Below are 26,019 nucleotides of genomic sequence, written 5' to 3'. Positions count from 1 at the left end.
ACTCAGAGTTACCTGTTTCTCCTTTTTTATTGGTTTTCTACTCAAATTTCTTAAAGAATAAAATATCTAATATTTAAGGCTAATTTAGACTCTATTGTAGATTCACAGCTACAAATAACTTGTTTAAGCTCATCAGTTTTCCTTAATGCTTCTGTATGAGCGTAGCAAACAACACAGAGGATATCTTTTTTTCTCTGGTTTCTTCTAAGGTGTTAATAACCTGATTATTTTCCAGTCTGCTCAAACAGTCTGGCTACTAATTGGATTCCTGTGGTCTCAAACCGACCAATAATCACTGAGAGCCGTCAGTCAAACGAGGACACCTGAGGAGCTACTCCGCTTCCTCCAACACTGACCTGTCGATGTGTTTGCTCCTTATTAGCCACTAAGAATTTTAAGGTTTGTACCTTTCTCTTCACAATTGACTAATTGATGTTTTTCTCCTAATTCTAATCTTCTTTACCGTGTTGCTTTTGTTTTATTTGTGCAACATAGTAAACATGTTTCTACTCACTGATAATATATTGTTAATATTTTTACATTTAATCTTTAGAGTAGGTATTTGCACTATAAATCCTTAGAAAATGTACCTTTATTTAGGGGTTTTCATCTTACATTATCATGTCACCACATGATTTTTAAAGCAGGGTTTGTAGCCCTTTAGAAAATTGGAGGAAAATTTATGAAAAAAGAAGTATCAAAGTTTTTTATAAAATGTAAGTTTTAACTGTGTATCATGTACTCTGTGAATGCCTTTTCTCTTTTTGCAAAACTCTCAAGGTTCTCCATAAAAAACAGAGAACGTCTACATATGGTCATTAATGGCCATTAAACTCAACCCTCCCACTGCACACATTTGAGAGAGGTTTGAGTTTCTTCTTTTTTGCTCAGTGGAAACATAATACTTTGTTGAAAGTGAGTTGATATTTTCTATGTTCAACAACTGTATTAATAGCAGAGTTGGGCCGAATGTAAACAATCTAAAAGTAGATTTTTTGTAGTATTGCCTGGGACCATGGTATGGAAAAGTGTGGAAACGCCAAAAGCCAGGAACTTTGTATTTATTTATCGAAAGGAAAATAATCATATATTGTACAAAATACCTTTGACAATCATGTTTAAAATGTATAATTTTAGGAACAAAAGGAACTGAATTAGCAATGTCTGAGGGGTTGGGTATTGTGATAAATGTTGGTACTGATTCAGGTAGCGTATAGTTGCAGTGAGTCACAGGTGAGTGTAGGGATGATAAAAGCATGGATAACAGAAATGCGCATAAAGTCACAATAAGGCGTTTGGACTTCTTCAGAGCAGTGTTGTACCTTTTTTGAGCAGCAGCTGCAGAGTTCCCCTCTCCAGCTCCAGACTAAGGGCCATCCCATCCTGCCCTTCGACATGCAGCAGTGTCCCAGAGTTCCTCAGGGTTTTGAACTTCAGGGAGACGACCTGTTTTGACCCGTGCTTCAGCCTGGGACCGAGCCTGAAAGTCAGGCTGCTGCTGCCGTCAAAGCCCATTATATCAGAGGCTGAAAATAAAGATAAACAATAAAATCAGGACAGAGGCATCTTCAGCTCTAGGGACTTTACAGCAGCCTTCCTATCCTTACGATATCCGTGTGATTCTCAACACTTATTGTCTTCAGATTGCTACCAGGTTACAAATCTGTATTCTGTTTATCAAGCACTTTTCCTGCCGGTGTCCTCTGCCGGCTTGGGAATTAGACTGAGGTGAGCCAAACTGTGTGGGTGGTAAAGAATGGACTGTTTTAAAAAAAGAGCAGCTGCTGAGCTCAGCATCAGTTTCCTCTTCAGCTGTACAACTAATTTCCCTTTCTCTTTTTTTAATGAAGTTGGCAATTCTTTGACCTCACTTAGCTCACAGTAATGTGCTTATTGCACTGTACAGTGCAATTCCTGCTGATTACAGGGCAGCAAGCTGAAGCTCAGACTTATAAACTCATCCTTTACATACAGTTATAAACGTTGCTTCCTTTAATGTCAACCAGACATTTTTAACTGCAAAAAACAATCTACTAATAAGTAAAAAGACCCTAAATTAAGTGTATTTATGCTTAATTTGAGTAGGTAAATGAGATAGTTTGCCAATGGTATGACTATTTTTACTCTTAAAATAAGATAATTAGATATGATGCGCTTTAAATAAGATAATGCAATCGTGTTTTCTTATTTTTAATGTAAATTGTCTTGTTCCATTGGCCACATGTGCCACAATCCAATAAAAAGTAGACTTATTTTAAGAAAAAATTACTTCTCTAGATTTTGATTTTTTTTCAGAGTTTATTTAGATCCAGATTGTGTGTCTGCTGTGGGCAACTGCAAAGAGGCTGGAGACTGTAATTATTCTTAACAATTAATTTTATTTTTTTGACAGCTTGGCCATAAAACTAACTCTGCTACTATAGTTTATGAGCTGGGGTGTGTTTTGAAACCAGATGGAAACTCTGGATCATCAACTATGTTGCATTGCATCAGCAGCCATGTTTAGGACAGCTGGAATATATAGTTGTTGTTTCCAGACTGCAACAAAATGCAGCTACGCTGAATTAATACCCAATGGCTGCAGCATTTTGTTTAAACTCAACATGTCCTATGGTGAAGATGTCAAAAAAAAGTCAAACAAAATAGTTGCTTGACTGTAAATGTATGCAATATGTACAACCGGTATCATGAATTGAGGTGAACATTTTTCACCAACTACTAAGCTACTACAATCCTTTCCATTTTGCAGCATTTCTGTTTTTCTAGGGGAAGATTCAGCTGTAGAAGCTGCATTGGTCTCCTGCAGGATCACCAAAATCTGACATCTGTGACACCAGTTCATAAATATGGTATAAACTACACACAGTCCTGGTCACATTTATTGTGTCCACATAATGTGAACCCATTAGGAGTATTACAAGACTTTTCAGCAATAAATAATCTGGGATATATTTATTCAGGAAGAAACGGTTTTCAACAATTTCTTGACAAAAGAATTAGCAGGGTTAAATCTGCCTTTTCTGCTTCTAGAACATTTTTTTTTTTATTCTTGACATCTTATATCCCTGAGATAGAATATGATATGAAACAGAGGCCTGTTTCTCTTAGCCACTCTTTAACATTGAAAATACATGAAAACATGTCAATAATTAGCTGTGGGTTTATTTTCATAGGAAAGAAAATTACTGCTCCCCAAATATTCCCATATTATCCACCAGAAATGAAATAGAAAAAATTTTAAAACCAGAACAACTCCAAAGAAGACAAAATTGAAAAATCTGAAGGTATATTGACACAAGAAGAGTAATTCACTTTGGACCAAAAGCTGACTTAATTTATGGTATGTAATATGGTATGTCCTTTACTCAAAAATGGGGAACAATCAAGGAATTCCTGTGGGCTGCATTTTATTAATGCACTTTTGTGCTTTTATTACAGTACCAAAAATGTTACATCTGAAGAGTCGCTCATTCACAACATGTTTCAGGACTATAAGAGCAAGAATAACATCTGCTCAGCTTGTCAAACTCTCATCAAGGGGCAGCAGAGTTTCTAAGAAGGCAACAATCAGGTATGACATTAGTATGCTGTCTTTCACTACATACCCTGCTACGGTGGCCCGGTAGGTGCAAAGCAATGCATGTTTCCTGTAGGAGTCAAACTGAAGCTGATTTGAATGCATATCAGATGTGAACCACATCACAGTTTACTTGGAGAGGACTTCAAAAAGAGGGTTTAGTGGGACCAAATTCCCTCATGGTAAGTAGATGATCTATTTTTTTCCCCTTCTTATATTTAGAAAAATGCTGGTTTTCATTTAAATGCTTGATTCATGAGCTTAGAAATAACAGTAATTGTTTTTAGAGTTGATGATATAAATAATTGGGTAGTATTTTACACTAAGTTAAGGGAAATTTGACTAACTACTAGAGAGCCCCTAGGGAACTAACCAGGCATTAATGAGTGGTTAATTGTAACCTATTTGTGAACACACAGTCCAGTGTTATATTGGGACTAGTGCTTAGGCACCTGGGTACACAGAGTAACTAAGCAGGAACAAATGGGTAGCTTTACTTCACATAAGGGTACATAAAAAACTATAATGGTCAGGTACTAATGAGGTAAGGATTAGTTCATTTGCAACTACCAACTACGCTTGACTCAACAAAGTCCATAAAATAATAGCTATGCAATAATTTGCTATTCAGTAAAATAGTTTTTTTTCCTAAGCTGTGACTTCACATGTTTAGGGTTTATTCTAAACCTACACTGAGCATTTCTAATTTAATTTGGCACTAATTAACCAGTAGTCACCTTGTAAGTACTAGTTAACTAACCTTTAGTTCCTTATTAGTCCCACTTTTCTTGGTAACAGCATAATAGTTCCTGATCAGTTACATTTGTTTCCTTGGTAACTACTTTTTAGTTCATGATTAATAAATTAGCAGTAGTCCCATAACAAGGCTGGACTTGCATGCACCAAAAAGTAGCAGTTATCTACTCATTAGTTCCTCTTTAGTTCTGTAGTAGTTAATACATTTTTGTTTTACCAATAGTTGTTAGATAGGCCTGGTGACATCACATTGATCACAGACTTCTATTGTAAATTGAACTGAATGGACAGCATTTAACGTCACACTGTGATATAGGCATACATCTTATCTTCATTTAAACCAATCTGTGTAACATTGTGTCATGATGAAGCTTCTGATTTACACCCCTATTAAGCACAAGAGATGTGAAAACATCCTAAAATAGTGTTCACATTAGGGATTTACCCCGAGTGAACCAAATATTCCAGAAGACGACTAAATACAAAACTGAGTGCACTCAGGATGAATTGAGGACGGTTTTCTTTAGAGGAGGCTTGGGGTGCTTGCATAATTTAGCTGTCTGAATGCAGGCTGACCTGCAAAGTGCTGCCAAACTACAGGCCTGAAAGGGTTCCCCTCTAACAACGGTCATCCGGACTGCTTTCCATAGAAAATAAAATCCCCAAAACGAGCAGCCTACTGGTAGAATAGTGGAAGATTTATTCTGCTGTCTAGTTTAAAATAATGTTCAATATCTAAACTCATAATGCTAGATACTATTGATCAAAAAATATAGGTATATTTTACTGGTGAGGGAATTTCTCTACAGTAACAAAAGCAGAAAGCTGTTTGCTGTTTTAGTGTGGGGCTTTTTATGGGTTAGAATGCACAGAAGGTGAGGTCTGTGAAGACCAACATCATTTCCCTTCCTCTTATTGTGTCCGAAAAGCTGCACAGGTGAGCTTGTAAAGAATTTATAACACTGTGCCTCAGGTGCATCTGTGGCTTTGCATAAACAGAAACAGATCTGGTGACTGCTAAACTGTATGGACAGGGCTACATGTTGGTTTGCTTATACAGCAGGTAGCTGATATTAATGCTAGATGTTGGCTGTTGATATTGGAATGTTTTATTTCTTGTTCAGTCACAATGCATATTTTTAACAAATAAATCTCATTTGAAGACCTTGAGAAATGTGTTTGCATGGAGGGCATTATGAGTAGAAATCTGGTGGCCTTGTTTACTAGAAATGGGTTATCGATGGGTCTCCCATAGGTAATGACCTAAAACAAGGAGCCAAATTAATCCAGAAATGGCTCTACAAACACAATTAAACTTATTCCACAACCCTGTTTCCATAACTCAATTCAGCTAAAACCTTTAATGCCAATTAAAAAAGACAGGTTTCATTCATCTAGATCTAGAGTGATTATGCAAATAGGAATTCTCAAAGACTCTTCACTCAACCTCATTTTATTTATTCACCGATAACTAAGTGCTGTTTCATTAACAAATGGAGGTTACATAAAATACCGAGTCTTTGTGTTGCAGTATCTGTGCTCTTCCTTCAAATGGCAATTGGGGAATTGTGAGGCATACAAAAATGCGTTTAAAAAAAGTAGTTACAGTCTACTTGCACTTTTGATGTAAAATCAAGCTCCCAACAAAGAAAAGAGGTGTACAAAGCAGCAAGTGGCTCTTTGGACCTTAATGGCTGTCCTCATTTTGCCTTTAGCAAAGCATTACATTTTAAAGTATCTAAAAGGACAAGCCCCTTGTGTAATTAAACATATCATATTCAAAGGGGTCCTAATTCACACAAAACAACAAACATAAGATAGATGCAACAACATATGTAAAAACATTAATACTGTATATACAAAACCTAACATAACGATATATATGGCCAATCTCACAAACATTCAAACACACAAAATACTCTCTATGGCAACACTTTAGCAACATTACAGCTATTAAAAATAATGCAGAGTCAAAAACAATTAAATCTACTTGTAAATGAAGAACAAGGTCATTTTCCAGGTTTCTTAATTAATGGAACAAGAAAATACTTTTAAATAGAATGTCTAAGACTACATGTACAGGAAAACTAAATAAAAGAAGTCCAATTACGGAACACTATGGATCACCTCTGTCTACTCACTGAAAATCAAAATGATTATCTTTAAAGGAGACACTCTGTTAATGGGGAAGAGTTATATCAAATCAAAGGCCAAACAAGTGTAACTTTTCTAAAGTAAGCAACCATATCAAATACTTTAGTGAGGTCATTAAATAGAGATCCAGTAAACCAAGTGTTATGAAATCTAGTAAATATTCATAAGTGAATTTAAAAAGGACATTAAGGACCAATTGTTTTTAAATAGAGATATTTTCAGCTCTTCTCTCAAGGTTCATCTACAAAAATCACACAAACATCAACAGCATTTGCATAACAACAGAAACAAGATATAACTACAACCAAACACTTTGTAATAGAAATAGTCTAGACCAGATCGTATTTGTTGTGCACATTATTTGTACTTTCTTTTCTTTCTTTTTTTTTTTTTTTAAGAAAGTTTTGTCATTGTTTGCCTTGTAGTATTTTCTGATGAATTTGGTCCCACACATTACTGAATTACTCAAAATTTTCCGGCCAATGCACCAATTGTGGAAGCTCATTGGTAGAATTCCCTTACAGTATGACAGAAAGGAGGACACACGATTCACATCATTTAATCCTCCGGAGGGGGGAAACATTTATTTAAATTCCGAATTCCTACTGCTGTCTTCAACACTTCATAAGTTAAGCGCTACATCGTCAGACATCTCAGTTTTCCCCCCAACTCTCATTTCATCTCAGGCTGTTTCATAGTCTCAACATCACATTACCTAAGTGCGCATGCACAATGGAATATCATGTCGAAAGCTTACTGGAATTCACGTGCGCTGGTCGACGCCAGAGGTTGTTCTGACACTGGGAAGAATGTTTAAACAGACGTTCTCTGTTTATGCCAAAACCTCTTAATACATCATCAAATTGTGTATGAATCAGCCATTAGAGACCTTATTATTGCTAAGACTCATACTTGACCTTCAGCATGTACTGCTAGGATTATAAGGCCATGAATAAGGACATATAAGACAGTACAGCTGCTTCTATATTTGGCAAGCCAGCCAGATAATTCTACAACAACAACAACAAATGTACATTGAACTATTTTTTTGTGGATTAATTGCACAGATTTTATTCACAAAATGATACAAAAACAACAATTATGTTTTTAGACCAACATTATCCAGAAATAACATTCCACAAAATAAAATATATCTGTAGTCTTTTTTATTCTAAAGCCTAGAAAAAAATAAAATGGTGTCCAAAATCTCTTTAAAAATAGCACATATCCTTTAGTATTTATATCAACAATCATATAAATTCTCTTTATTTAGCTTGACTAACGCAGCCCTCTGGATTGTAAAGGTTGCAGATCTCTGACATGAATCAACAGTGTTGCTCTTCTGAAAGAACATTTGCATCTAAGCTTGCAAACATTTGAAACATGACAAAATGTCAGATGTAGAAGGAAATTGTTCTAATTTAGTTCTCAGTATTGACAGATGAATGGCACTGACTCCAAATTTGGTTACTTTAATCTTTTTTAATACTTTCAAATAGAAACAAAGCATACATTACTGGATAAATGCTGCAGCTTTTCAGGAAAATTCAGCAGGCAGCACTACAAAATGTCAGCATGAGGTTTTACTTTCCCCCCTGCAGGTGCAATTCTCTCCACCGTTCAGTGGGTGACAAAGAGGAACATCACCTCGAGTTGAGTGCTTGGCACCAGACATAAACCTGGGGCTTTCACTACAAAGCAGGATTAAGGGCTACGGGAAGTAACTTCATATTCAGTGCTGGGTTTTAGAGTCATAGAAAAAGGTTTGCTTCACACTTCTGTTCAAATGGAATTATAGGTGGGTAAATTGCACCTTTGATTTATCTATTTTATAAAAGAAAGAGGTGAAACAATAATGAAACAATTGATTTAGCAGCAAATAAAATAACCATCCTGTGTATTTATAATAATTTTCCAAAAAAAAAAAAAAAAAAACTTCAGCCTGTGCTTTGATAATAAATTGACCATTTATTATGTTATAAAGAATAACCTACATCAGTAGTGCCAATCTGGTTTTAGCATAAAATTTATGTTAATAAATTAATACACAAACGTTTTGTGGTTTTACTGTCAGGAGTGCAAAGTTGCTGCGAAAAGCATCTCTTAATTCAGATTGTTGAGCAGCAACGCATTGCGAAATAAAGTTAAAGTCATGTCTGTGAGACTCACTGTAAGGACATCCATAGGCCTCCAATCGGAGTCCGATCCGCCCGACAGGGTTCCAGTCCAGAGGAATGAAGCGGAGGAAGCGAGCCACTGCAGGCTGATGCAGTTTGTACTGAACCACACTGTCTGCATTAGAGTTACCTGGAAAAAACTGGAAACACACAGATATATATATATATAAACATTTAAGTAAAAAAATAAATCCATCATTGAAAAGTGTAAAATAAACATAATGAACTTGTATTTTTATCCACAGTCTTCCACCTTTGTAGTAACTTTCTTGCAGGGAGACCCGAACCTCTCTCTCCCCAGCCACTTCTCAGTTCCCTCATAGGATACCATATCTGTTCCAAGTCAAGAAAGGGTATCCCTTTAGAGACTTTTCTCTGACCTTGGGTCTCATTCTAGTGAGACATACTCTGAAAAACTCAGACGAGGCACAGAGGAGCCAAGCTGAACAGATTTCCAAACCTTTTCAACATCCCTTCTGATGCAGAGGAGCAGTGGGTTTATTTTCCGCTCTATTAGGATAATAGAATCACCTCAGAGAACAACTTTATTTTCAGGATTTCTACCTAGAATCTCATTGTTAAGGCAAAAAGAAATACCAAATGAAGACGCTGGAGATACCAGTCAAGTGAGTAGTTCTTCTTCATCCTATTCATTTTGTTTTTAACCCTTTATAGGGCACTCAGTGAAATACTTTAAAAAACTAAATTTCAAGTCAATAGTGTTATTGGAATCCAGAACAGGACTTACTACCAGGACAGACTTATTACCTTTGTAACATTTAAAAAATATGGATATTTTGATGGCAAAAATTTATGTCAATGTAATAACAACAAATGTCAACTTGCCTGAATATATTAAGAAAAATAACAAACGTGCTTCTATAAGAAATCAGAAAATTCAGTAAAATAAACATTTTTTTTGCTACAACATAACCTTAGAGGTTTATAATGCGGATACTGGCACTTATATTTTTTTAGTTTATAAACTTAAATATTATTGTTAACTAGGCTTATTAACTTTTTTACTTTACTTTTTAACTTTTCAATTAGCTTTTTACCTTTTTTCTTGACTTGTTAACTTTTTTCCAAACTAAATTTAAAGTAGGTAATATATTATTCAAGGGCTCAGCTAATTGGTCAATTGCCAAAATAAGATGTACAGCCATGTAGTGGTATCTTAGCTGAGTGGCTGGATATAGATCTTGTGCTTCTAGACCTCACTGAGGGATGTGGGGGACTCCATTTGTAAGACGTATGCAAGTGATCAAAAACAGCAACTTGCCTTATAAAGAGTTAAGGTTTTTAAAACAAATTCTATCTCAACGAAAAATAAATATTCAATTTATTTCAAAAAATAATCATCAAATCAATCAGATAAATTCACACCCAATTACACACTTTCCTTTTTGAATTTACTCTCTTGTATCCTGATAGTTCAGAGTAACCTCCTTATAACTTCCTTCCATCTGATCATCTCATCTTCTACTGCTTCCATCATCCACTCTGGATAACATCCTGATACCTGAACCTAATACCCAAACCCTAAAGTTTCTTCCACTCATCACTTTGGCTTGATATTTAGTGGCACAGACTCTCATTCTGTACACTTCACACCCAGCTGCAAACCATTATGGTTCCTAAACTAGACACCTTCTAAACAGTGATGTGGAGCTCCATAAAAGCTAAATAAGATCAGAGACAAGGGGGGGGGGGGGGGCTACCCTGATGGAGTCTGACCTCCTCTGGATTAGGGTCCATCTTTGTGTCAGAGAAAACTCTGCACCTTAACCATTTTCCTTTTAGTTTTAACCTGGGAATTACTCCCACTTGACTGCCTGCGATGCACTGGTGACCTGTCCAGGGTGTGCCGTGCCTGTCCCCAATAGACTGATGGAGATAGGCACCAGCCTCACTGCCATGGAAGGATGGATGGATGCGATCCTTCTCAGGATTTATTGTCACTAATGGAAACTATATTTTATGAGAAATGCACAGATCACCATTGTGAAATGATACATTCTGTAAAATCATTTTAATAGTTGACAACATATTTTGGTCAAACCAAACACACTTACATACAAGATTTCTTCTCATTAATAAATCTACAAGAACTTAAAGCTTACACTGCATTGCTAGCTTAATTATTTCCCTTTTTAGGGTTAGAGCTCCTATTAGGTAAGTACTGCTATAATGCTCAAAAGTGTAGCCATGTCCAAACAACATCAGAGTAAAAAGAAAAATGACAAGTTAGAAACTGATCTCTGTAACTATGGGCTGAATGCCTATTGGGTTTCTTTCAGTTAATTTCTATTTAATATCCTCCATCTGGCAATCTCTCCTAATTGCTGACCTCCCATGTGGTTGACATGCAGGTTAACTAGCTCCCCCACTGCACATTAATGACTAAACATGTAATTAACTTATTAAATTCCAACTTAATAATGACAGCAGAGTTGATTCATCTTGTAATTAAAAGGATTTTACTGTGATTATAAAAAAATGGTATTTTCTTATATGTAAATCACAGTTAAATGACTAAATCAGTTTAAGACTCAATTGATAATTTTTAAAATCACCAAATAGACTTAGACAACATTAATTGTCATTTTATATACACAGAGTTTTGGTTTCGTAATTTTGGTTACTAAACGAAATCAAAATTTAGTTTATTACAGCTTTCCAGGCAATAAAGAACATTTCCATTCCATAAGGTGCATTAGTGGTCAAATGTAAACAGTGTGGGAGAAAAAAATTCAATAAAAAATAAGTGAAATTTACTCTGACCAAAACACATCTACTGTCTTAGAGTGTATTGAGTAAAATTCTACTAAAAAATATTTAACACCAGAAGCGATTACTTAATTTTTCAAACTGTTAAGTATTAAACAATTATTGCGTTAATCTGAAAGTGCAGGAAGGGATTTAGTGTTTGAAAAGCTGCCGGTTGGATGAGTGGACTGTGTTTCCTGAGCCGAATTGAGACAGACTTCACCCTCCTTTATCCTGAGTTGGACCAAATGGAATAAAACCCCGCCCCATCCATTCCACAGAGCCAACATATTAAACCCCCTTTTTCCTTCTGTTCATCTGATGCTTAATAAATACTCTGCTTGAATGATAAGCGTAATATAGATATTTTTACACATGTTGTATGTTTTGAACTGAACGCTAATACTCACTGAGCATGTCTGAAAGATTCATGCCCTGTGTTATTGTCTGCTTAAATCCTCTTTTTCCATCCAGTCTAACTCCCATTAAGTCATTATGTTCAGATTGGACTCATTTGATGAGATGACTGGAGTCTGATGTGCTATTGCTTGGTTGGAAAGAAAACCTGCAGCCACCCGGCCCTTTCTGGAACCAGTTTGACACCCCTGCTTTAGGGGCATTGTAAATGCCTAAAAAAATTAAGTTGACTCGAAAGGATTGTGTGATTCACTTTAGGTATTTTAATGTAAGGGTACCTAATAAGGTCTCCAGTGATGGTAAGTAGATATGTCAAGAGCTGCATGTGTGAAGACTCGAATTGATCTGTTTTCGTGAGGTTGAAGCTAATAATGTGGAAACGTGTTCTGTTCAAGAATCCTTTTCTCTCTTTCATCAAATAAAATTTTGTGTTACAATGTATACTTTTATAAAAAAAAATAGAAATGCACATGAACTTTTTGAGCTGAAATCTATTACGTGTTGTTTTTATTCAATTGTCAAACAAGGTCTGATGTTGAGATGAGCCTACTGCCATTACCAACCAGGAGGCTGAAATGGAAAGAGGAGAAAAACTAAAGGAAACAGAAAAACAAAATAGATGGGAATAAACACCAGAAAAAAAAATTCAATTTAAAAAGGAAATGATGAAGGAAACATGATGGATAAAAGAATCTGGACTTGGTCTTAGTTCTTCAGCTCTTAAGGAGGCAAGAAAGATAAAGAGAAGCAACAATAAAGAAAAGATGGATTGCAGCATCTCCAAACACCAACAGGCTTCTAAGGGAGGATGGGGTACAGGAAGACATCTTCTAACAGAGAAAGGAAAACAAAATATTGCCTCCTCTGGTCTGTATCCCCCTGTTTTGAGATCTGAAGCCCAGTAGGTAATGTGTTGAGCTTGATCCATCGGCTCTGCCACACTTTTTTTCCTCTGACAGACTGCCTTAGCTCGCTCATTCACAGAAGTTCAGACACACTTTGAAACATGGCTGAGCTGGTGCAGAATTTATGTACAGTGCCAGATCAACTTGTTTTAAGCTGGATCCACAGCACTGAGATTATCCGGATTCTCTGCACATGAGGAAATTGCCTGGCTGGGCTGCTAATCAGAAAACTCCTCCATGCTGCAGTGTGACAAATGGGGCTTCAAACTGGGTTAATGTTTATGCCCAAAGTGGGGGTGGGGGGAGTTAAAGTTTGTTGAATTACTTGATCTGCAGTAAGGAGATACAGAACTAAAAAAAAAAAAAACTTTGCCAGGCTCACTCAGCTGATGGAATGCACTGCTTTGTTTTGCAGCAATATCAAAGACAAAATAAAACATGACAAAACATAGAAATAACTACTAGAACTACAAACTATATAAAAACAATTTCCCATGAATCAAATGTATATACTAAGCCAAGGTGAAAGATTTACAAAAGAAATATATAAAACATAGAGAATTCATTTTCAATTTCATTAAATTTCGAAATTTGAAAAAAAATCTGTTGCACATAGAATGAAATATTCCTGATGTTTATCTATTATTTTGATTATTATGGTTTACCGATAATTCAAAACACAACATTTGATGTCTCAGAAAAAAACAACATTGTAAAAAAAACTATAGAATATTTTTTTAAAGTTTAGTGGAAGGATAAAGTGTTGCAGGAGAACGTTAATTAGCTTCAGAGATAACTACAGCCTAGTTGACTGTCCAACAAAATCCAGTCAGAAATGTAGGAGCTTTACTAGCTGTGATCAGAGGCTGTGATTGCACTTCAAGAACCATTAGGCATAGAAAAATCCTACACATGGGCTACAAATAGAGCATTCCTGCTGAAAATCCACTTATGAACCAGTGACAAGTCAATCAATTCTATGTAATCTGCTGGTATTGGTTCAAGTTGACAATCAATGCAGCCTTACACTTCATTTCAGAGCAACCTTTCCTCTAATGACAAGCTTCTCCAAGATAACGCTAGTATACAGTAGCAGCACTTGTCATCTGTCCACACTGATGAATGGAACAGAAGCTATTCAAATAAATATTTCATGCAAACGCAGCCCCAATCAAATATTGATTGCAAAGAAATAAACATACATACAGTACAAGAAACCTGGTACTTCTATTGTACCTCTCCTGGATGACCAAGCTCCTCACGCCATCTCTAACAGAGTGCCCAGACATCCTGCGAAGAAAGCTTATTCCAGGTGTTTGTATCTGAGATCTTGGTGATGTCCAGATTTTATGACCATAGATGAATGTAAACCAATCGAGAGCTTTGTGCTTTCACCCAGCTTCACCACAACAGACCCTAGCAGCATCTGCATTATAGCAGCAGCTGCACCAATCAATCTCCAGCGGAACCAGGTAATCTGCAAAAAGCAGGGACTGAATTAGCCAGTCCCCATACCGACCCTTTCACTAAATCCTGTTCATGAAGGTTATGAACAGGACTGGATATGACCACTGATGAGGATCCAACTCCTGCCTCACTTGTATAGAGACTGGATAGCCCCTAGTAAAGAGTGTGGTGCGTCTGGAGTTGGTCCTCTGTTGCATGGTTGAGAAGAAATTCATACTGCTCTGCCTGAAGCTGACGTTGGACAATGGGGTACTGAAGTCTTGCTACTATGGAGCTTTTTGACCACCTCAGTAAACAAATCAGGCCCCGAGCACCCTGCACTCGAGCCTGCATTTTCTACTGAAGGTGTGTAAGGGTTAAGGGTATCCTCAACTTATTGCTTCCACAATCTATGATGTCCTCCTTCAGGGTCAGAAGCTCTCCACTCCACAAGCAAAACCCTGCTTTTCCCCCCAATGGCGTCGGACAGCTGAACGTGTCTTTCTCCATGGCCTCTCCAAACCCCTGCTAGGCCAAGTTTTTGCCTCTGTGACCCTCTGAGCAGTGACATGCTTAGCCTCACGGTACATGCTTGCTGTCTCTTTTCTCCAAAAGCCATCCAGGATCGACGAGACTCCTTCCTCAGCTTGACAGCATCGTTTAATGCCGGTTTCTACCACCAGAATCAAAGAATGTCTCCATTACAGGCACCACAGACTTTATGGTCAAAGCTACATTGGCAATAGAGGCAAAACACATGTTCCACTCAAAATACTCAAAATGTCCCCAGCCTCCCCAAAAATATGGGACAAACCTCTCTGCAGATTGGAGTTGAATACATTACTCACCAAAGGATCAACCAGACGTTCCCTGCAGACCCTCATTACAGTGGCGCCACCAGGGGGTAGCCAGGGGAACAATGCCCTGTCCAACCCACTGGCCCTCCCACTCGCCAGTGTCTTTCTGATAGTGCAGTTTGTGGTTAAGAAGTCTGAATTTACAATTTACAAAGAAATCTTGAACTGGACACCATCCATCTCAGCCCACATGCCTGGAGATGCTGAGGTATTTCCTCATTAGAGTAAAGGTTCTTGCTGAGGAAGCATGTCATTTCACTGTCATCATTCCCTTACCCATTTTCAAGTATGTTGTTGCTGTTAAACATAGCTTGATTGTAGTAATCCAGTAAAATGTTAAAATGATGTTAAATGGGTTTGTGGGATATTTTTGTAGTTCAGAACAATGTTTTACCGAGTGTAGTAAGTATAGTGTATGTGTGTGTGTGTGCATGTTTTCTAGCTCCCTGCTAAAATGGCCCGACCAACATTGAGTGTGCGTCCCCTTTTTGTTTCAACTGTAAAAATACATAGACGCACGTGATGACATACTTTGCACTTATCTCAGAGATTTTATGCACTTTGATTTTGTAGGTTTCATTACGTTACTATTTTGTGTTGACAGAGGTATAAAGTTGTTTTTCTAATGTGTGAGGAAACTGCTTATGCACAAAAGCTATGTACTTTCTGTTTAATGTTTCGATGTTAATCTCAGAGGATTTGTTGCTTGTTGTAGGCATTGTGCCTCAGGCAAATGCTATATTAATAAAATATGTGCACTCTCTCTCCTTAAATGTTGAACAATGGAATAAGAATAATAAATATAAATGTTAACTAATCTGCATCTATACATATTAGATCATTGGTCACATTAAAAAAATCACACACACAAAAACCAAGATATGAGTAAGTTTTTACTTAAGTCTTTATCACAGTTTTCTACAGGCAGGTTTACCACAATAGTAGATGCAATCCCTCAAAGTAGGACTTTTACTTTCAGTGTGCCACCCCAAGATTTTTTGTGACTCCATCTGGCCACCCCTATGAAACATTTCAGGAGGCACCACTGCCTCAGTACCCTCAATACTGAGTCTGTTCAGCATCCTCCTCCTCCAGCTCACTACCAGATGGTGATCAGTGCACAGCTACACCCCTCTTTTAATCAAAGTGTCCAAGACATACGACTAAAGGCCAGAAGAACTACAAACTCAATCCTTGACCTCGGGCCGAGGGTTTTCTGGTGCCAAGTGCACTGTTGGACATCCGTATGCTTGAACATGGTGTCCATTATGACCAATCCATGACTTGCACAGAAATCTACAAATGAAACACCACTTGGATTTAGAACTGGTGGTCCATCCCTCCCAATCATGTGCCTCTAGTGTCATTGTTGTTTCCCACAAGGGCGTTTGTCTCCACCATGTGGTATTTTTTTTTTTCTTTTATTATATTCTAATCATTTCAATTGCACTTCTAGTTCTGACTAATGATTATAAGCTTGGTTCTCCAGCTCACATTCCTATACCTGTTACTGTGATGTTATGGAATTGGTCCTGACCATCTTTAGGTTACAAAAACAAAAACTGGAACCCAGCCAGTTCATCAGGCTGGGTGGTAACATTAGGTTACACATTTTAACACATGAAGAAGAGATAAAACTGTATGAAGAATTACAGCATAAAAATGCTTAAGTATCATCTGATAAGGGTTCTCTATTACTGAAATGCTAAAGCGTCATTTGAGCCTTTGAATGAGTCTGGACTGCATTTGATAATCTTCTGTCAAATCTAAATTAATCATATTATTCAAACTTTTCAAGTTTGAATAGTCAAACTTTTCAAGGTTGAACTTTAAGAAAATGAAATTGTCTAGAGAGCCGATCTTAAAGAAATTTCTTTTTGTTTTACACCTGTGTATACAAAAAGACAAATAAATCTAAGTCTAAGTCGAACAATATGTGGACAAGACGAGTTGAAATTTATAATCCAGTTGATTTTGTAACACAACAAGGGAGAATCTGATGTCACTTTTGCCTTTAAAATTACCCAAAGACACATTAAAACTACAAGATATAAAGAGCATCAATCATCAACTGGATTATTGGATATACTGTATATTATAGATGCTTTCAATTCCCTTCTGTGACTAATGAGTAAATAAAATTTGACTGATTTTTTTTTCTTTTCAAAAATATTGCTCAAATCTTATTTTGTTTAATCTGATTCTCCTGAATCCATTTTCCTCTATCATTTAGCTTCTGTCAGCTCAAGCTACCAGGAGACTTTAGGAGGAGGAACTCCTGTGAATGCCTGTTTGGGGTGTTTCAATCCAGGAATTTGTTGATGTCAGTTAACTTAAACCTACATATTTCCTTGATCACAATAACCTGCCCCTTGTCTCTGCATCTGCTACATATCATAAAAAAGAATATCACCATTTTTATGCATTCTTAGTAAGGATTATTAAGGGTCACAATCTGAAGTTTAGAGAATTATCTAAAGAGTGACTGTAAAAGCTTTAATAAGCTCCGTACAACAGCTTGAATATCTTGCCTTTGAGAGAGCTGCAAATAGCTAAACTACAGTATAACAGTCATCTAGTCCCATTAACATGAAGACACAAATTAAACTCTTCACAAATTGAATTAAAGAAATCATTTAAATATCTTTCAAATGAAATGGAGTGATGTTATTATCTGAAAAAGTTTCAAATGACCAAGATCACAACATAGAATGTCAATAATGTTTAAAATGTGCCGCTTTTACTGTTCTTTGACTTTAAAAAAGTTTATTCCCATCATTAATTTTTAAATGATTACCAAAAGAGATGTTAGGCTTTTGAGAATATGATATTATCACGTTTATTAGATCAAAGTACAATTGTGTAGAGAAATAAAAATAAATAGAATTAAATGTACTGTCCCATAGTGACAGAGTTCAGGTGTGACAGTATTGGGAAAACAAGTTGACAACAGAAAGTTATAGTATATTAAATACTTAACAATATCAAAAGGAAATCCTTACAAACTTAAAGTACTAAATCAAGAAATTATCCTCGGGGGCTCAGGGAATAATGACACCTTTTACCAGAAAGCTAAGATTCTGTACTTATTGCCTTTACAGTAACTCTTTTATATATTGTTGCTTCTGCTTGTCACCAAGTTACTGGTGGTAGGCATAAGCCCCCCTGCTACCCTACAAGGATAGGCAGGTGCTGGTAATGGGTAATGCTATGTTCATCTCCTTCCACTGAAAGTCTTTATTGATATTTATGCCTTATTATGCACATCCTAGAGTGACTAACTAGTATTCTAACAACAGCACTACTATTTAACAACTGATTTTACATCTACTTCCTAAACAGATATGAAATGATTTACATCGTAGTGGTTAATCCAAAATTCCTTTTTAGTTTTTATTGATGTATAAGTCTAATTTTTCCTCTTTAGGTATGTAATTACTCTATACAGTTGACAACTCTTTAAAACATGCCAATGACCTACTCGTTTACTGTATGCTGGTGGAGATTCTCAGTCTTCCAGATCATAGTTATTCCAAAAAGTTCAAGTTAAAAAAACAACCACTGGACTTTTCGCTTCCCATCCAGGAACCTTTCTCAATTCAAAATGTCTGGATTAGCATTTAATAGAATAGCCCAACAGAGGCTTGTAACGGCTTAGAAAACATGCACATCGAAAATGGAAAACCAGCTCCAACCCTTAATAATGGGAGTCGTTGAGGTCATTATTGGCCTGATATACCCGAAACTGGCCCATTCCTTTTAAAAGGCAAAAAAATAAATAAATAAATAAATAAAAATATCTTGCCAGGTCAGCCAAGCCAACAATGACCCTTAATGACTGACTTTTCAGAGGAATAGGCCAGTATCTGGTATTGCAGGCCAATAACGACCTCAATGACTCTCATTATTAAGGGGTGGAGCTGGTTTTCCAGTTTCAATCTGCATGTTTTCTAAGCCATTACAAGGCTTTTGTTGGGCTACCCTATAAAAGCCTGGAACTTAACGCTAATCCAGACATTTTTAATTGAGAAAGGTTCCTGGATGGGAAGTGAAATGTCTTTAAACTTGGAAAACAAAGTCCAGAGGTTTGTTTTTTATCTTTAACTTTTTGGAATACTCGTCTACTGGTTTAAAAATGTTGCACAAAAATGAACATAAACTGTAAAGAAAAGCAAGATCAGTCAGGAGCTGGAATGTTCAGTTGGTACTGAGAAAATTTAATGATCGTTTACATATAATCTTAATCTCTTTGAGAAAAAAAATATATTTGTCAGTCAAAAGATGTTTTTGTGTATATCTAACACTATTCGGAGCAATGGGGGGAGATTTTTGCACATTATGTCCAATTCTGTTCTCTTACTGTGTTATTTTTTTCCACTGTCTTCAGAAAATCAAAAGAGAAAATGTGAAGCTGTGCTTTGATACTCTTGCTAAATTGTTTCTTGAACTTAGATGCTAGTTAAGCCTTTTCCGAGCTGAACTGAGTTGACAGGGGAGCAACAAACAAGACATAAAAAGGGAACAAATTGTCCCACTTGACTGCGTCTGAGTTTGTGGTGTGCAGCCAAATGTTTTGTCAGCAGAGTCAGCAAAGCTCCGACACCAGCTTATACATTACAAATGAAAAGATAAACTGTTGATGACTAAGAAAATGTGTACATGTAGCACAGCAGAAAATCTGTAATTTTAAAGCAACGGGAAAATCTCTGTTAATGATCCCAGAAGAAATAGTCTACGTAAATGAAAAGCTCTGAAAATAAAGTCATTTGTGAGGAAAAATAAAAATAACAAAAACATATTATTTTCATGAATCAAGGAATAAACCAACCCCAATGCTGTCCTCTTGTCTGAACTGCTTCCAGTTGTGTCCCTTGTCGCTGAACATTAGTTGATAAGATGTCAACCAATCAGAGCTGCCATAGCGGCCCTGCGTAGCCACAGCTGTGATCTTGGTTCTCTCACCCAAGTCGACCTCCAGCCACTGATACCTGTCCGAACTCAGAGGAGACCAGCCTCCAGCTCCTACAGAGGAAGGAAGAAAAAATCAACAGGATAGTTTTGATTTATTAGCTCTGTGTTCTGGTGAAAACTAAATATTTAATCATCTGGCTCAGCCCCTTAACTCAATCTCAGTCCTATTACTGAAAGTGTAATAAAAATTAATAAAAAAAAAAAAAAAAAGTAAAAAAAATAAATTGTTTTCAGGGTGCTTTTAGAAGGTTTTATATAAGCATATATCATCCAACTGTAGGTCTGCTAACACACAGGTACGCCAGCAAAAATAAAGCAATCTAAGATCATTAAAAAATAAAACATTACATATTGTTTGAAAAAACAAAAAAAAATAAATATATATATATTTATAGTGATTTTTTTTTTTTTACTTGAACAAATAATAACTTAACCAGACATCTAGATTTTCTGGTACATTCCCCGTTTTGGATAATCTGTCACCGACAAAAAAACGTCCCCAGAAACATTCCAAAAGAATGAGCCAAAAAAGTATCATATAAACTCATGTTATGGTAGCCCTGTAAAGACAAAACTGAGCATGTTGCTCATAATAACAGCTACTATGGCTGCCATTTTGAGTAGCTGGTTTAAAAAAACTAAAAAGTAGAGAAGCACAGGAGCTTATCTGGCAACTGTCATCCAGTTGATAAACACTCGTCTGGGGCTGATTTGTATTTTCTTCTCTGAAACAAGGTTGGCTCAATAATACAGAATCATGGAACACATTCTCTCTTTGAATAGAGTCACCTAATTAAGTGTAACATTGATATGCATCTGTTATGATGCAGATATTGGTCAGAAATGAGTTACAGAGAAACTGGGTGAGAGAAAAAAATTTCTCCATTTGAACTCCATCAAAAATGGCAATACGACTTTAAAATGCCCCAGCAAAGGACCTTCATCAACTCTCACTGATGAGAGTGATGGTGACGACAGAAAGACGGGGAAAGGTGGCGCAGTGAACAGGTACCTGCAATGAGCTGGGCTGCTGTAATATTATTGGCAAATTTTTGGCAGATTTTCTATGGGCAGGTTAGTTTGTCGCCAATTTTAAATTAGTAAGACTATATTCTGTATTGTAGAAGGAATGCAAGATTTGGCCAAGTCACTTTAATGATACTCTGTTAACTTAAAGGTATAGTGGAGGATTTTCGTAAATTTTTGAATGCATATGCACAATCCATTCACTCGATCCCGAGAGGGAACACCTATCAAACAGGTGCACAAGCCCATTTCTCCTCGTGCACGCTCTGTTTAAAAGTTGCTGTTTGCATCGCTCATAGAAGCTTACTTTCCAAAAGAAGATTTGCAATTTTTCCACTATGTCAGACTCACCACCAGTAAGTGAAAATGGGGACGAATGACTGACAATTAGGAGGACCACTTATTTTGATGATGCACCCTGAAAAAGGAAACCCTTTAGTCTACTTTTAAAGTCTTGTTATGACAAAGTTTTCTAATGATACTGCCACCTGTGCCCAAAACACAGAACTGCAACACTGGTCTGCTCATTTTTGTAGCGCTCTTTGTAGCAAGTTCTTTTTTTTACCATTGGTGTATGAGTTGTGCTGAACGCTTTTGAGTATCCAGAAAATCCATCTTAAATATAACACTGTCTTTGTTTTCTAAATCAGACCCATTTAACATGGCTGTGCTTGATGCCACATACACAGATAAAGCATGGAAACGTCACAACCAAAGTCAGGAACATAGGCTAGGCTTATAGATGCATTGGCGTTGAACTACTGAGGTGTCAGTCAGCTCCTTAAATGCTGGCCATTTCTCAATATGTGTACTTGTGCGTTCTCATGTACTCGTGAAACATCGTTAGCCTCAGCCCTAGTGCTGTTCCAATTCACAAGAACAGCAGACCGAGAATGGACAGAGTCCCCGGATGTTGTTCTTGCCCCTTCCTCTTTACCCAGCATGCATCAGAGCAGACTTGTCCATTCTTGAGATTGACAGCTGTCCCAGTATGCACTGCGACAGCAGCAGATTCCAATGTAGTGCTCACAGAGCTCAGAGTATTACGTCAAAAGCTCTCTTTCTGTTACCGTTGTTCAATAAAAGTACGTTTTAGGATCATTTGAGGGGATACCATTACGCTTTTAAGCTTCACTATATGGTCCATTTACCGATTTAATGCATAATTTCAAAATGTTTTCCGAAGTTGAGAGGACCGCGGCAACCAGCGGAGCTCCGAGGCTAACGGCAGCCAGTGCTAATTGTAGTCCGTCTGCAGCAGCTCTCTCTCGGCATAGCCATGTGTGAAGGACCGCTGCCTATGATGCAGATATTTTTGTTTTATTTGGCAAAAAGTATTATTTGATTTGTGTTTATCTGACTCTTATTCTCGTGAATTGAGAAAAGGCAGCTCTTTAAGTCGTAAGGGTTAAATAAAAAGGCTATTTTAAAGATATCTTTCAGTAAGTCAAAGACTTATAATTATACAATATTTAATGTGTGTTTCTTTTAAGTTAATACATTTAAGTAACAAGCTTCAGAATGTCTTTTAGATATCAAAAGTTAGTAGGAGGACTTTATAATACTTGGAATTAAAGAAAGAATGACTTGAAGATTTCATGCTGGACAAATAATCCACCTGGCATTATATTTTGAAAAAATTAGAAAGATTTCATTCAGTTTTTTTTTTCCTGGTCCATCATTTCTTATCTCTGTTTTTTTTTTCTTGTTCTTTTTTATTTACTACATCCCCAAAACACATTGACACACCTAATACAATGGATGCTACACAAAGACTAATTAGTATAATAGGGTGGTTAACATTTTAGTAGTATTAATCAATCATACTTTTGGGAAGAATTTAAAATCTTTGGCAGTTCGGCCTAAGATGCCAGAGTTGATTTTCTGTTCCAGTCTCCTCAGGGTACATGTGAATTTTTGGACTGGGCTGATCTTTGCAATGAAATAAGTTTAGTTTAGGTAAGTAGTGTTGTCAGCATTTACTGTGCCCAGGTAAAAAAAATGGTATGAGATCGAATTTTATTTTTTTTTTTTAGTACCAAAGTGCAAACATAAAAAAGAGCTTCATTAATAGACTTATCCAAAAAAAAAAAAAGGCAGCACAGGGATAGCTGCAGCAGCAGTAAGAGAGACAGGTGAATCATGAACTGATAAAGTAGGTAAGGACCCATGAACTGACAAAAGTAAGGAGGGAGAGATAATCACCTGGTTAAATATGTACATTTACACTGTTCAGCATGGAGCTCAGAATGAAAGCTTAGCTTTTCTGGCATTTCAACAGCTGAGGAAAATGGTTAAAATAACCAATATTTATATTAAGATTTCAACAAGGCTGGTTAGCATTTACTGTTAAACTTACCAACTTATAACATCTAGAATAAAAATAAAATATTTTATTTGGTAATTGAAAACGTCCAGTATGGTATCTGGATTAATTCTCTGGTGTTGCTTGAGGGGGCTGTAATTAGACTAGTAAAAGACTGATAAAAGAGAGGAGAGATAAGAAAAACAGGAAGAGTAAACTAAAAGTTAAAGAGAGAGATGATGGAAAAAAGACTGAATCAAAGTGAAGGAAACTAGGAAGGCTGACAAGAAGGTGGAAAAAATTGAACAGTTTTTGAAAGAAAGGAGAAAAGAAGATGGTTAAAACTGAATTTACTAATGACCCTCAGCTGTGAGTACCTTATTAACAATATATCCCTTCTTTCATGATATTCATAGATCATGCTAACGCCAGTCAGGAAAGATGCAAGGTGTAAATATGTAAAAATAAATAAAACCGTAAATGCCCCCATTTCTTAATTTCCTCTTTATAAGATTTGGTTATTTTTATGTCAGTGCTTAAACTGACCCCAGATTTAATCTCATAAATCTACTCTTGATCTGCACTTTTCCTCTCTAAACACAATCAACAAAAGACCCTAGCCTTAAAATATCAAAGTTTAAAACCATTCCTAGTTTCTATATGCTTTTTTTTTCCAAAGTAGAAGATTTCACCTAAATATTTTAGAGCTGTCTTTACCAGCCTTGTTCTAATGAGGAAAGGAAAACTAATAGAAACATTTTAGCCATTAAAATAGAAAAAAATAATTGAACAATCAGACTGTATGATCTGGTTGAATTGTCTCTGTAAAGTGCCTTGATATGAAATGTGTTGTGAATTGGTGCTATATAAATAAACTGAATTGAACTGAAGAATGAGTCCAGCTGAGGGCTGGGTTAGCAGGACGGATCCTCAAACAGAGCCTGAGTGATATGTAGTCATCTTTTTCTAAGTCTTTTGCAAACAGTTCTTTGAGAATCACTTAATTAAAAAAATGTAAGAATAATTTATTTGCTAAGGTGTCTGTGCCAACAGAAACATTGGCTCCTTGCATTTAGAGCAATTAAGCAAATAAACACACAATCTTCTGAGAGATTTAAAGAGAGAAAAAGGCAGCCAAATTTTATGGGTTTAAAAAAGAAACAACAGTTAACTCAAGCATTTTTTACAGCAAGAATAAATATAAAATACAATTTCCAAGAATAGCTGGTCAAAATTTTAAATCTGTCTCTACATAAAAAAACTATTTGTTGTTTGATTTTATAAACCCATCTTATTAATTCTTTACTTCCTCAACAAAAATACTCTATTTAAAGCAGTGCAGATGTTTAAATGTGACCTTCCCTGGTAAATTACATTAAAAATTTATAACAAAAAGTCTTTTTTTTTTACTTTTGTATGAAAGTGTTTTCAGTTGAAAAGCAGTGAAAAGGAATTGTTTCATGAAGATTGATAGCCAAGTGAAACATGCTGTTAACTTATGAACTCGGTTAGTGGCTCTCATTGTTCTTCAGAACAGTGAAGGATTTCTGTACAAGTTAAAGTTACTGATGGTGATTATTTTCACCAGTACACAGACAGTGACCTGAAAACCTTGCAGCTTGCCAGCAGCTACATAATTTGGTTTCTCATAAAAATCAATACAAAGTATTGATTAGATTTATAGTAACCCCTAACATGTGTATCCTTTCATTTGGTAAATGACACTGATAAAGGAGCTCTGCTACATTCAGTTCCTTCATGCTACATTTTCCTGGTTAGGATGTTTCCAATGGAAATTCAGTGAGAATATAGTGACCTAAATTCTTGTTATGTGAAAACAGAAAAAAAAAAGATTTCCAGGAATTTAAACCCGAATTAAGCAATGATTTAGAGTGTTCTCATCATAGACTTAAACTTTCTATGTGCAGAAGAGTAAATGTGCTAAAAATGATAAACCACAGGTCATAAAAACATGCTGCAGTACAACAAAATCTTAATTGAAGAAAACATGGTCTGTTGTCATGTGCGCGTGCATGGAAAACATTTTGTCGGGCCAAAATGATGACACACAGAGCTTAAACACCAGATGGACGGATCCTGAAGAAGGCTGCAGACCAGAAACCCACTGAGCACACATGCACACACACACACACACACACACACACACACACACACACACTCATAAAACGAGCGGCAGAAAGCTGTACAGAGCACAAACACACTCAGAGGGACCTCTTTCGTTTTCAGCAGCTTGGAGCCAGTTCTCTGGCAACATGTTGCCGTATACCTGCTCAGAGACAATAAAAAGCCCTCTGTGTGCTAACCAGAATGTAATAAAATGAATACATAAGTATATTTCTGTTATTTATTTCTATCTAAACATTATTCAGCAGCTCTATAGGAATATATTACCAGATGGAAACAAACCAACTGCTGTGTCGGAAATTATTATTTAACTCTTCCGAAGACTGGAGGCAATCTGCTTTCTATAAACTTTTTAAAAAGACAACCTGATGTTTTTTTTTTTTTCCACAATGATACTTAAAAAACAACTAAGTAAATATTCTTTAGAAAAAAACAAACAAACAAAAAAAAAAACAACCGATGGAAACAACCGATGGAAAGACAGCTGACTTGATGGATGAATGGATGGATGGAT

General features: G+C 36.4%; 1 protein-coding gene across 1 annotated transcript in view; it reads right to left on the bottom strand.

Annotated features, from left to right (window-relative positions):
* Positions 1–26,019, bottom strand: part of LOC107092295 (contactin-associated protein-like 4) — a 199,202-nt gene that overhangs the window by 104,002 nt on the left and 69,181 nt on the right. Inside the window, exons 3-5 of the mRNA XM_015386681.1 lie at positions 19,887–20,080; positions 8,657–8,804; positions 1,323–1,526 (exon numbers count right to left, since the gene is read on the bottom strand). Coding sequence (XP_015242167.1) covers positions 1,323–1,526; positions 8,657–8,804; positions 19,887–20,080 — 546 coding nt within the window. The remainder of the gene's footprint in view (positions 1–1,322; positions 1,527–8,656; positions 8,805–19,886; positions 20,081–26,019) is intronic.

Source organism: Cyprinodon variegatus, unplaced genomic scaffold, assembly GCF_000732505.1.
Source record: "Cyprinodon variegatus isolate N-32 unplaced genomic scaffold, C_variegatus-1.0 Scaffold17, whole genome shotgun sequence".
NCBI lineage: Eukaryota > Metazoa > Chordata > Actinopteri > Cyprinodontiformes > Cyprinodontidae > Cyprinodon > Cyprinodon variegatus.
This window is presented reverse-complemented; position numbering and strand designations above follow the sequence as displayed.